The sequence below is a fragment of the Epinephelus fuscoguttatus genome, linkage group LG17, assembly GCF_011397635.1.
Source record: "Epinephelus fuscoguttatus linkage group LG17, E.fuscoguttatus.final_Chr_v1".
Lineage (NCBI taxonomy): Eukaryota > Metazoa > Chordata > Actinopteri > Perciformes > Serranidae > Epinephelus > Epinephelus fuscoguttatus.
In genome coordinates, this window is record NC_064768.1 from 15168960 (window position 1) to 15181262 (window position 12303).

Here is a 12303-nt window from a genome sequence, read left to right on the forward strand (position 1 = left end):
GTGTTATTTATTTATGACAAATCAAAATGTTTCATTTTGAAGGTAAAGTCCCTCTACTCATATCATTTTTCCAATTGATGTTTGTATCAAGTGTGCATTAAAGAGACCATTTAAAGGGGGCTCCACTGCTGACTGTAAGTATGACTCATATGCCTTTCTGTAAACAGTAATCCCTAAAATAAAAATCAGTCTGATGAGAAATCACCAACACAAAGCTTAGTGCAGTGGGTTTCCCCTGTTCGTGTTTGTCTGTTGCCATGGTATCTCAAAAACCTAACACGATAGATTATTACAACATTATCTTTTAGCCAAAACCAAGGACACTATATATGTGTGTATAGATGTATATGTATATATTGCTTAGCTAAAACCAAGGAAACATAAAGACAAACTATTAAACTAATTGTCTATTTGGCAGGTTAACTGGCTGATTAAAGGTTTTATCCCCCAAATTACAAAAACATCAAGCATCAAAGTTCAGTCTTAAAAAAGAATTGTGGATGGATAAAACAACCTCAACTCAAAAGTCTTCATCACTGCATCGAGTTTGCTCAGGTGCCATGGAGATGGATCTGTTCATTAGCCCACTTAGCACTACTTGTCTGTGTTTACTTAAAAACTAAGCATCAACATTCATCGTTCACCTTGCAAATAGTAACTTGACCGGGCAAATTAAGGGCTATTACCAGCTTTTCCTGAGCTTTGAACTGTGTCTCTGCTGTTTCAACCTTGGATAAAGGAAAGTGCACCTTGAGGTGGGACTTTTTTGTCCAGTAATCCAATCCTTAATTTACCCAAAACTTGCCAGATAGGTTTTAGTTTTATTGGCTAAGGTTTTGAGATGTCTGTCTCTGAAATTGAATGAATGAATGAATGAATGAATGAATGAATGAGTGTCTTTATTTCGGTCCATCTTGTCAAGTTTACATATTTCACTTAGATATAAAATTTCCATCCAATTAAAGCAGGTGCTCCTAACATAAACCAAAATAGTATTATTCATGTAAATAAATCAAATAAAATGTAGAGGAATAGACAAAAAAAGTATGTAACTATATCTCATAGAATGTACCAAATTTATATAATTTATGTAATCAGTTAATTACTGTTAATAAAACTCTGTGTATTTCAGATATGTTGAATGCACTTCTTAACTTCTACTTCAAATATTTGAAATACATAGAATTTTTAACAGAATTTACACAAACTTTAAGTTAATTCAATGTACAGTATTTGAAATACACAGATTTTCATTAACAGCAATTACATAAACATTAAAGTAAATTAGGTACATTTGTGGCACTGTAGTCACATAGATTCTCATAGTGTGTTCATCTCAGTTTTATTAGATTTTATAACACATTATATTTTTTGGTTTTATGTCAGAGTTACTTGACTCAATTGAATGGAATTTTTATGTAACTGAAATACACAAACCTGACAAAATGGACCAAATAATTTCTTTGATTGTCTAATGTGTTTTTGAGCGCCACAAATAAAAATTCCATTCACTTTCAAGATATTTCAAAACCTGGACAAATACAGCATTCATGGCTAAATTCCACTGGGTGTAAATAAAAAAAAAAGTTTATCTTTTTGTAATTTTGGTGAACCAAGCCTTTACATTTAAAGAGAAAGGACTGACCTAAACAAGTAAGAGTATCATCCAGCATTAGTAAGAATTTAATTTCAAAAATGCACGTAGGCTGTGTAAACACACAACTTAAACATTTTTAAGGGTTTCCATACAAAGTGGCTGCTCATCCTCATCACAGACTCTATTCATGAAACGGACAATACAGCCGTGGACTTCGCTCGTCATGGAGAAAAACCCATCTGAGTCATGAGCTGAGCTGTGTCATTCAGCCTGTGTTTGGAAAGATAAACACACACTGCTGTAACATGTTGCATTGGCAAACTGCCAGCAGCTGACTGTGAGGGACAAAAGGTCAAGCTCATCACATCAGTGCATCTTGACCTTCACACAATGCTGAGAGGTATACAGATTAGAGATGGACCTCATGAATCACTCTGCTGATTCAAATAACTTCATTTAGCTCACATCAAATATTTGTCTGATAAAGATTTGTTCATAAACTGAACACCTCTAAGTGGGGTGGGGTGAAGCCCCTTCTGAAGAAGAGTAATTTAGATCCCAACATTTTTAAAAATTACGGACCTGTATCCAACTTACCGTTTTTAAGTAAGATTTTAGAAAAACTGGTTTTTAACCAAGTAAATGATTTTTTAAAAAGAAACAGTATTTTAGAGAAATATCAATCTGGTTTTAGGATGAACCACAGTACAGAGACAGCCCTTTTAAAGATTTTAAATGATATCAGGTTTAAAACCCATGGGGAGGCTGCATTCAGCCATTATGGCCCTCACTTATGGAACAGCCTGCCGGAGAACATCAGGACTGCAGAGATTGTTGATGTTTTTAAAAGGAGGCTCAAGACTCACCTTTTTAATTTAGCTTTTAACCGATTTCTTTTACTCTTTTAATTCTTCTATTATATGTTCTTTTTACTTTCTAATGCTTTTAAATGATTTATTTTTAAATCTTTATGCATTTTAGTTTATAAATCTTAATTTATTTATTTATTTAGTATTATTATTAATATTATTTTAATCTTTAACTCTTTAATTTTTCCTAATCAAAACATTTCCAAAACATTAAATCCAATGGTGGGTGAAGTGAATAACACTGATCGTCTTGTTACAGTGCAATGTTCTGCTGGGAAACCTTGGGTCTTGGCATTCATGTAGATGCTACTTGAGGTGCTCCACCCAGGCAAACACCATTGGAGACCAAGTAAACCCCCTCATGGCAACGGCACAACAACTGCTCAGGAATGACCCAAGGAATGTGGCGAGACCTCAAATACCCCAGATCCCAACCTGTTCGAACATTTGAGGGACGTGCTGGTACCCTAGGGGTACCTCCAATCCACGGTGGGTGCTCCTTAGACCAGACTTTGCTCTGACCTGTCAAGGCATGGACACTGAACCTCTGGAGGGTGTCCTTTGGTGTCTGGCATCGGGGCATTACCATCAGATCTTTTGAGTCCTGTACAATGTGAGGTGGGATACCAGCATGTCCCAAAGATGTTTGATCAGACTGGAATTCGGGGAATTTGGAGGCCAGGTTGGTGCCTTGAGCGCTTTGTCTTATTCCTCGGACCATTCCTGAGCAGTTTCTGTGGCGTGGCATGGTGCATTGTCTTGCTGGAGGGACCACAGCTACTGGGGAGTGCAATTGCCATAATGGAGGTTGCATGGTCTGCACTGGTGTGGCATCCACACAAATGTCAGGACCCAAGATTTCCCAACAGAACATTGCATTGTAACACAATGATCAGTGTTGTTCACTTCACCTGTCAGTAGTTTTAATGTTTTGGCTGATCGGTGCATCTTTAGTTGTAAAAGTTATGGCTGAAAAGACAACAGTAATTAACAAGTTTGCTGATTTTAAATATCTCTGCAATTGTAATCAACTACACAGAAGAAAACTGGTGCCTTTTGACCCCTTACAAATGAAGTAATGTCTATACACGACCCTTAATCACAGGATAGCTTCATTCAGCTTTGTCTTATGTCCTTCCACAGTAATTGTCTTGTAACTCAAGACCCCAAATTTTTTACCAGTGTTCCTGTGGAGGAAAAACTACCTTGAAAAATTTGTGAAAAGGTTCTTGATTTCAAGAAAAAGGTCAAGTGGTTTTGAAATCAACTGCATTAGTCAGCACACATTCTGAACTTTATCACATACACCCACACTTACATTTGTCCTACATGACAAACTGTACGACGAAACCTTTTAGCTCCAGCATCTGAAAGCACAAGTTTCTCACGTTGCAGCTCGGCTCAGCTGGGAGTTGGGAACCTTTGGTTTAGAGAAACCCCTGAGGGACACGTTGCTCTGCCAATGCAAAGTTAAGAAAGGAAATGCCATGATCCTTCCCAGGAGATAAAGGCCATTTTCTACCCCCAAATTCGCAAGGTTAACTGCCCTTGTCTGGCAGTATGTCAGATATGGGTTCCTGTTTCTGGGGAGAAAAGATACACAAAAGCAGAGTAAATAGTGAAGCCTTACAGTGAGAGTCACAGTCTGTTTAGATATTTGAAGGCCTTGTGACAGGAAGAGAGCGATAGAGGAGGATGCAGAAGTGGTATGAGCTCTTAAAGATAGCCTCCTGCTATTTATACAGATCTGCATGAGGTTTCAGGCTGACTGACAGGATGACGTGCTGTAGCTTGTAGACCACAGCCCTCTGTGACTCGACTAAGCACACCCTAGAATCCACCACCAGAGAGCTCGCCACGCCCACAGCACACACACACTGTCTGCACTACCGGGCCCCAGAAGTCGACCATACTTCTCTTTCTTCTTCCTTGAGCTGCTTTCTGTTCCTCTGTGTCTTGTCCGTCCTTTTATTTTTAGTGTGTTTGGTGAACACAGACAGGGATGGCGGAGCTGGAGGGCCTGGAGTTTGGGAAGTCAGACTTTGTTCTGCTTGACGAGGTGACGATGGAGCAGTTTATGGAGAATCTAAAGTTGAGGTAAGAGGCCTGAGATACTCTTAGAGAGGAGGAAGGGAGGGGAGGCAGGCAGCTGGGTGTCAGAGATGCAGCGGGTAACGATTCATACATCCCTCTTACATGAAGAAAAACTGCATGTTCTTTAATATCTATGTTAAAATTAGTGTTGGATAAGTAAGATAAAGATATACATTGTTATACTCAACTGTCTCTGACACAAGCCTACAAAAACAAAAAAAGAATTTGTCATAGTACCCCTACATTATCAAGCTGACATTATCTTGACAACATCTCTCAAGTAACAGAGGACATAAAGACAAAAAAGAGACAAGCATGAGTCACTTCTACCTTTCCCGCTCACCCTCGGGGTTCAGATATAAACTTGTGGTTAATGTGATCATCATGGCACGACATCACACCGCCTGTCATGTGAAGCCAATGAAGCACATGGAACATTACCAGAAAACACAGCTGATCTCAGCAAACCGGTTCAAGTTAATATAACTTTTATTTTCTTCTGTGACCTTTCTGCTCATCCCTGGTGTAAAGCTTTGGGGATTTTGAAATTGTCTCTGAGTCCAGACAGTGTCCATTCTCACTTCCTTGGTGTCTTTCGCAGGGGCTTCATGTTCTCAGTTCAAAATGTGAAAAATCACACGGTTTTCCCCGGCAGCAAAGCTCTACATTTCTCTAGAATTCACACTCTCTGTTGACGTGTGCGCAGCAGGTGGCTCTAAATTAACATTTTTCACATAGTTACACTTCTTGGCGTCTGTCTGCCTATTTTGGTGTGTGAATAATGTATGTAGAGTTTCATCACACAGCTTGATCAGACTTGTCTGGTGGCAGAGCAGAAACAGGCACTCAGGTTTTTGCTGATATGTGACTACTTTAATGATCTGCTCTGTTTTTTTTATTTCTACCTGTGAGATCAGGTGTTTGCATTTCTGTTTTTGTATTTGCACTGTTTGTCTTCACTTGTTAGGATAACGTTGCTAATCAACACTGCTATTTTTTATCCTATGTTGGGTTCTCTGTCAGCAAGATATCTTGAAAACTGGACAGATTTTCATGAGGGTTGATGGACAAAGACACCTTGGTAGTCATGGGCAGATTATGAGATAATAGGTCCCCGGGCACAGACATGTTAAAGGCGCCACAACTGCTCCTACACAGAACTGGAAACACACACTTTTGCCACTTTTTTTTGTTGTAGACAATCTGGGTCTTTTCATAGTCCTTTGTATCTCCTTTGTTAGTTTTTTTTTTAGGTAGTTTTAGATTGTTTTGTGTCTCATTGCAATCACTTTGTCTCTTTTTGGTTGTATTGCCCCTTTTTGTAGTTTTTTTTTCTGCCTCTTTGAGGTAATTTTATGTCTTTTTTGGTCGTTTTGTGTCTCTTTGTGGTTGTTTTGCCCCTCTTGTATTTACTTTGTCTCTTTGCAGTTCATTTGCATCTCTTTGTGGTATTTTTGTATCTCTTTCTGGTCAGTGTGTGTTAACTGTGTCTGTGCATGTGCCTGTGCCTGGTGGGGCTGTTCAGGAATCTATCCATGTTGATGGTGATCCTTTTATTGAGTCTCGCACACTTGTTGCCTTAACTCTAAAACTACCAGAGATCGAGACTTGTGAAACTGTTTTCATTACCAAGACATCACTTTAAGTGTTAAACTGATACCTTTAAAGCAACAACAAGCTGTTCCCTCTAGCTCACATAAGATGTAGTCTCACATGGACTCAGTCACCTGTTACCTGATTGGTCAGTATATTACCAGGAAGGAGACAGGGGTGACTTCTCTATTTTTTTTGTGGCACCAAACCCAACTGTTACACAGAGGAAACCTATAATTTGCTGTTCTCGAGCGATATTTGTGAAACAAGTGTGAAATCACAATAGCTGTGACCACGCAAATACATGCATCCACATGTTGCTGCTTTCACTCGCACACAGCCTCACAAACACTTGCCACTAGTCTAGTGATGACAACCGGTTCATGAGCTGTGAAGGTGGATTTGGCTAAATGGTGTGTGTTTGTATGTCTGTCTCTTTGTCTATTTGTGTGTGTGTTACATGAACCACCACCACCCCTGTAAATCCATTTGTAGATTATGCACATTTTTGTTAAAGGCCACTCTCACTGTCCCCCCCCCCCCTTCCTTTTAACCAGCTGGCATGAACACAGACACCTTCACACACACCCCCAAACACTTGGACTTCATGCCAAATATCAGCCTCTGAGGGCAAAGAGGGCAAAAACTGTGGCAGCCAAAGAGGTGTAGAATTTTTTTATGACCAACAGAACAACCTGAAGAGCTGCTGGTCACAATAACAAAAAAATATCCACAACCTTCTCAGTGACTCAGGTCCCATTTATACGACAACGATTTCAACTGAAAACGGTAAACTTTAGTTGCGTTTTGGCCCATTGTTTACACGACAGCGGCATTTTCGAAACGGGTTCCAGAGAGCAATTTTTTGGAAACGGCACCGTCTCCATTGTCATCTAAACTTGCAATATGCAGTTCCTCTGAAAAGAGACTTTTCGCACATGCGCATTACCGTTCCAGTCACTAGGCATGTGCGAGAAAGTTGACCATCACAACAACAATGGCGGACACCCAAGCTCTGCTTGTGCTACTCACCCTGTTGAATTTATCAACACTTCCCCATCATAGTGTAGATTTACTGTAGCAACCCCACCTCATCGTCCGTCCAGACAAACGTTCGTGTGGATGCCATTTTGTGTGTTTATACATCCCACTCTGTAGAAGGAAGCATAAGCGTCACACCGCCAACTACTGGCCTGGCATGTATACTGCAGCGTTTTTGGTCATTTTTGTGGATCTGTGTGCACGGCGATTGTTATCAAGATGTTGTTGTCTAAACGCAGAACTTTTTTCAAAACAAAAATGAGAAACGATTCTGTTTTCAGTGGATTGTTTTCATGTAAACATGACCTCAGATGCAGCCATAATCATCTCTAGCTGTGTCTCACTTCAGAGCAGGGTCCTTCAACTCTCAATTTAAACTTGAGGCTGAAACAGCTTTTGCTTTCTAAATGACAAAGTCTAGCTTCCCACAAACCAAAACTAACGGTGCTTTCAGATGTTCCTATTCAATTTGAATAATGAAGACATTCTAAGTTTATCAATAAGGGAAGTGGCCTTAATGTAAATGGCCATCTACATGTTAATACCAGTGGTCAAATCAGAATGACTTCACAGTGTCACATTTCCACAAAGAAGTCAATATTCTTTTACTTAGAGGGGAACACCACCTTCCAATATGCTGTTTCCATGGCTGAGGAAAGTTCATCAGTATTTGAGATCATGAGCTACTCTCTCTCAAAGCCAGAAACCAGATGAGGAAGTCTCAAACTTGTGATGTCATAGGTTATAAAGTCTGGAGCTGCTCCGTAGACAATGAATGGAGGTCTGATTTTGTGAACCCACAGAATGTTTGTTTTGTTTCTTATTCAAAAATTAGCTTCATTTTATTGTAGTGTTCTCAGTTGTGAAACAGAAAATGTACCCATATACCCAGAACATTCCCCTGGGTGCTCTCAGTGTCATCTAAAACATCTGTCACTTTTTATTGTCTATGGGGCAGCTCCAGACTTTATGATGATGTTACAACTTGTAGTTTTATCACTCCATCGTCTTAGACCATAGGAAAGACATGTATGAATTTTGAAAATGGGCGTAGTTCCCCTTTAAGTAAAAAGTAAATTAAAAATGGCCTGTTACTGACTGTTAATTCCAAGTTAACAGGTAAAAGCCAACTACTTTACATACTGTTGAATCTGAGCAACACCATGCATCATATTTTAAGACTTATTGACATGTTGTTATGACTGATGACCTGTTAAAAAGTTTGTGGTCATATGATATTTCCCAACTTTACTGGGTAACAAGAACCACATGAACGATCTAGTAAGAGCTGACCAGTACACAAGTTGTGTCTCTCAAATTCAGGGACAAGGCCATATTTCAGCCTTGCACCAACCTTGTCCTGTTAGGATGTATTGGAACTACAAATATGGACCTCTAAGGGTCAGCCCCTTAACTGTGACATAGCTTATGTGTCCAGTCCCAGACCACCTTTTATAGTATACAAAGAAATTTCATTTTTCCTCCATCAACCCTCATGACACAATGAGTCAATCTTACCTCTCCCAGCTCAACAAACCCACAAGAGGTTACACAAAGCTGTGACGCCCTTTGAACCACAGGTTTCATTTCCTGCCTCTCAGTGTACACACACTTGTGTCACTTCCTGTCAGGAAATTACATATCACCATATTGTTGCATGGAACTCATATCTCGAGGGTTTTTTCACGGGTGGTGTGAAACATCATGGGGGAAATGGTTCTAAACGTCACTTTGCCCTCTTAAATGAGTGTTTAAGTAAATAAAAATACTTTAATACATATTTATGCATCAAGTATATCTACATATATGTCTACACATTTTTTGTGAGATATGCCATCAGTATGTTTGTATCTTCTGTTGTTTGGACAGGTTTGAGAAGGGCCGTATCTACACCTACATCGGAGAAGTAGTCGTCTCCGTTAACCCGTACAGACAGATGGACATTTATGGCAAAGACACCATTGATGCGTACCGGGGTCGGGAGCTGTATGAGAACCCTCCTCACCTGTATGCAGTGTCTGATGCTGCCTATAAGGCTATGAAAAGACGGGCCAAAGATACCTGCATCGTCATATCAGGTCTGTCTCTTTTGCACTCCTAAGCCCCTTCATCCAATGAGCTGCAGTCCTGCAAAGATGAACTCTGTGCTGTGTGTGAGGCTGTTGCACAGTTTTAAATATAGACTTCTCGCACTTTAACTTCAAACCTGATCACAGACAATACATTCTTAATTCTTGTTTGTGGAATGATTCAATGCAGCATTATGTTTATATCTGATGCATTCATTGCCAGCACAACAAATTGATAGTTTCATTAAACTGAATATTTATAGCTACAGTAATAGTTTTACAAATCCATGCTGCCACAAGCAACATCTTTACTACTGTTAGGTCCTTACTTCTGTTTCACACTGAGGTTTGGCCTGTGCGTGGCGCCAGATGAGAAGCTATGTTGTTAAATCAAGAGTTCATTTTCTGTACTTCGGCTGTGAATCTCAGCTTGCTGGACTCTGTTTTACATTGTCAGACTTGGCTCAGCAACCATCAGCCCAGGTCAACTTTTATTATCAATGAATCCATTTTCTTGACTTGTCAAATTAATGGTTTGGTCTGTGAAATAACAGTGAAAAATGCCTTGAGACCAAGCGGACATCTTTACAATGTATTGTTTTCTCAAACTCAAAGATATCCAGGCTACAGAAGACAAAAATTGATAAATTAATACATTTAATATTCACATTTGAGAGGCTGAAGGTTCAGAAATTTTCACTTAAAAACTTACTTGAAACTCTTACAGCCCCACGACTAAGGATATGACGCTTGAAGAATGAGATATCTTTTGATTCAGTTCTCACAAACAAGTAAAAATATTTTTTAAATAAAATAAAAACATTTTATTAATACTGCTTTACTATTTTATTACTTTCTAACTTTGTTTAGAAAAGTGCTAAACAATAGGCTTATCAAAATTATTGACAATCATTTTACTGTAAATTTACTACTAAAAAACTACTAAATTTTACTACAATCAATCAATCAATCAATCAATCAATCAAACAAACAACTGGTTCATCTCTGGGTGTCCATTAGTTTCAGCTGTCTTCTTTTAAGGCCTGTAATTTGTTGACAGCTACACATGCTAACATTTAGCATGATTTAGCAACATTAGCAATGATAAGTTAGCATCAGGCTAATCTCAAAGCTAGCATTAGCTGAGGATAAATGGCATCAGGAAGTCATCTTCAGGGAAGCGTGAGTGTTTATAACTTTACAAAATAAGGTAGCTAAGTTAGTTGTCGACATATTTTACTCTTGACTGACGTGTAGCACTCAGAACAACACCGCTACAGAGTAGGTGCGTTTTTGTTATCCACAGTATGGTTAGCCATTTCAGTTTATTAACCTGTGATGGAGATATTAGCGTGATACCCTCCAGGTGCTCTCCTATCATACAGGTATCTGTCTGGATGTTCATGTTAATCTCTGAATGTTTAGAAAATTGTTGTTTATACTGTATGCTTTTTCTGACACTTTACTGGGGTTATAACTTGGATTATTGGGCCAGCAGCGTTACTGAACTTGTGCTAGCTAATGTTAGCTAAGTATTGCACATCACAGCTAAGAGTCAAATGTGTTTTCTTTATATTTACGTGATGTTTATTCACCTAATTGCTAGCTCATTTGTATGTACATATTTTTTATGTTTCTCTGGATAATAACTCCTTATCATTAGCCTAATACTCACTGTAAACATTTGCTAACTAAATATTTGGATTTTGTTTTTATTTTTGGTTTCCATGATGGTCTAAATAAAGTTTCATCCTGTCAGGAATAAAATTTAGGGACAAATAATAAATATTTTTTCATAAAAATCATTAAATGAACATGTTTGAGTCCAGTCTGTTGGTCAGATCACACCAGTGACTTGTAATTGCACTGTTCCATTTAGACTATAGTCATACAGTACAATAAGTCCACATCCTCATTTATTATGCATTGCATAGTCAACAAAAACACTGTCATATGATTAGTGTTTTCAGGTAATCAGAGTTCATGCTGTAATACTAATTTATTTGTGTTGTGTAATTTGTGTGTTTTGGGTTTCAGGTGAAAGTGGGGCCGGAAAAACAGAAGCTAGTAAATACATTATGCAGTACATTGCAGCAATCACAAACCCAAGCCAGCGGGCAGAGGTTGAGAGGTGAGTGGTGCTTTTGGTGACATTACAGCACCTTTATTCACGGCAAGAGGACTTATTAAGGCAGTGCTGTAGACTGAAAGGCTCCAGATTGGTTCTTTTCCTCAAATCCAATACAAGTAAATAATTGGATCATGAGAACATGATGTAACATAAATCATCTCACTGTCTTTTTTCCCTACAACTCCATTTTCACCTCCCTGGTGGCCATTTCTCACGTCTCCATCAATGGTTTCCACAATATGATAAATCAGTGTGAAGAATGTGCTGCTCAAATCCAACTGTGTGCTTGAGGCCTTTGGGAACGCCAAGACAAATCGCAACGACAATTCCAGCCGCTTCGGCAAGTACATGGACATCAACTTCAACTTCAACGGGGACCCCACTGGAGGACACATCAACAACTACTTGCTGGAGAAGGTGAGGGCATGCTGGGCAGGATGATGGAGAAGCTTTGAGTGCAGACAGGAGACCTTCACGGCTCCATGGAACACAATAATGAACTAGTTATACACTCTTTTGGGACATGATGTGCCCACCTCTGAAAGAAAAGTTCTGCTCATTTAGTTTTTAGATTACGTCTTCTCTCTTGAACATGAATGTTTCATGAGGTGATGACAAAAAGGTGTCAGGGAACATCCATGAATAGATGTATCTGTGAAGCCAATGTGCTGCTGCTGCCGCGCGTTAATGAATGGCTCACCTGGGGGTACTTGATGCTGCTGTATTTATCCGCCCTGTTAAAGATCCGTCTGGCACTCAGAGCTGGTGTGAATGATGGTGCCATGATTCATTTTCAGAAGGTGGGAATAACCACACTGTTCCTATGCTGTCTTGCTTCTGCATCAGCAGTAAAGTGGTGCTGCTGTGATGTCACAACTGGTCAGTGTTTGTCTTAAAACACTGTTGGAA

The 12303-nt window shown here is 39.2% G+C and overlaps 1 protein-coding gene across 3 annotated transcripts in view; it reads left to right on the top strand.

The window, feature by feature from the left end:
- The first annotated feature begins 4358 nt into the window (after positions 1-4358).
- Positions 4359-12303, top strand: part of myo1g (myosin IG) — a 65032-nt gene continuing 57087 nt past the window's right edge. Inside the window, exons 1-4 of one of the 3 annotated variants that reach the window (XM_049603226.1) lie at positions 4359-4563; positions 9064-9272; positions 11301-11394; positions 11646-11811. In XM_049603226.1, the coding sequence (XP_049459183.1) occupies positions 4469-4563; positions 9064-9272; positions 11301-11394; positions 11646-11811 (564 nt within the window). In that variant the 5' untranslated portion in view covers positions 4359-4468. Of the gene's footprint in view, positions 4564-9063; positions 9273-10399; positions 10446-10491; positions 10649-11300; positions 11395-11645; positions 11812-12303 lie in introns of those variants that run through there. The other 2 variants (XM_049603228.1, XM_049603227.1) reach the window with 2 other exon arrangements.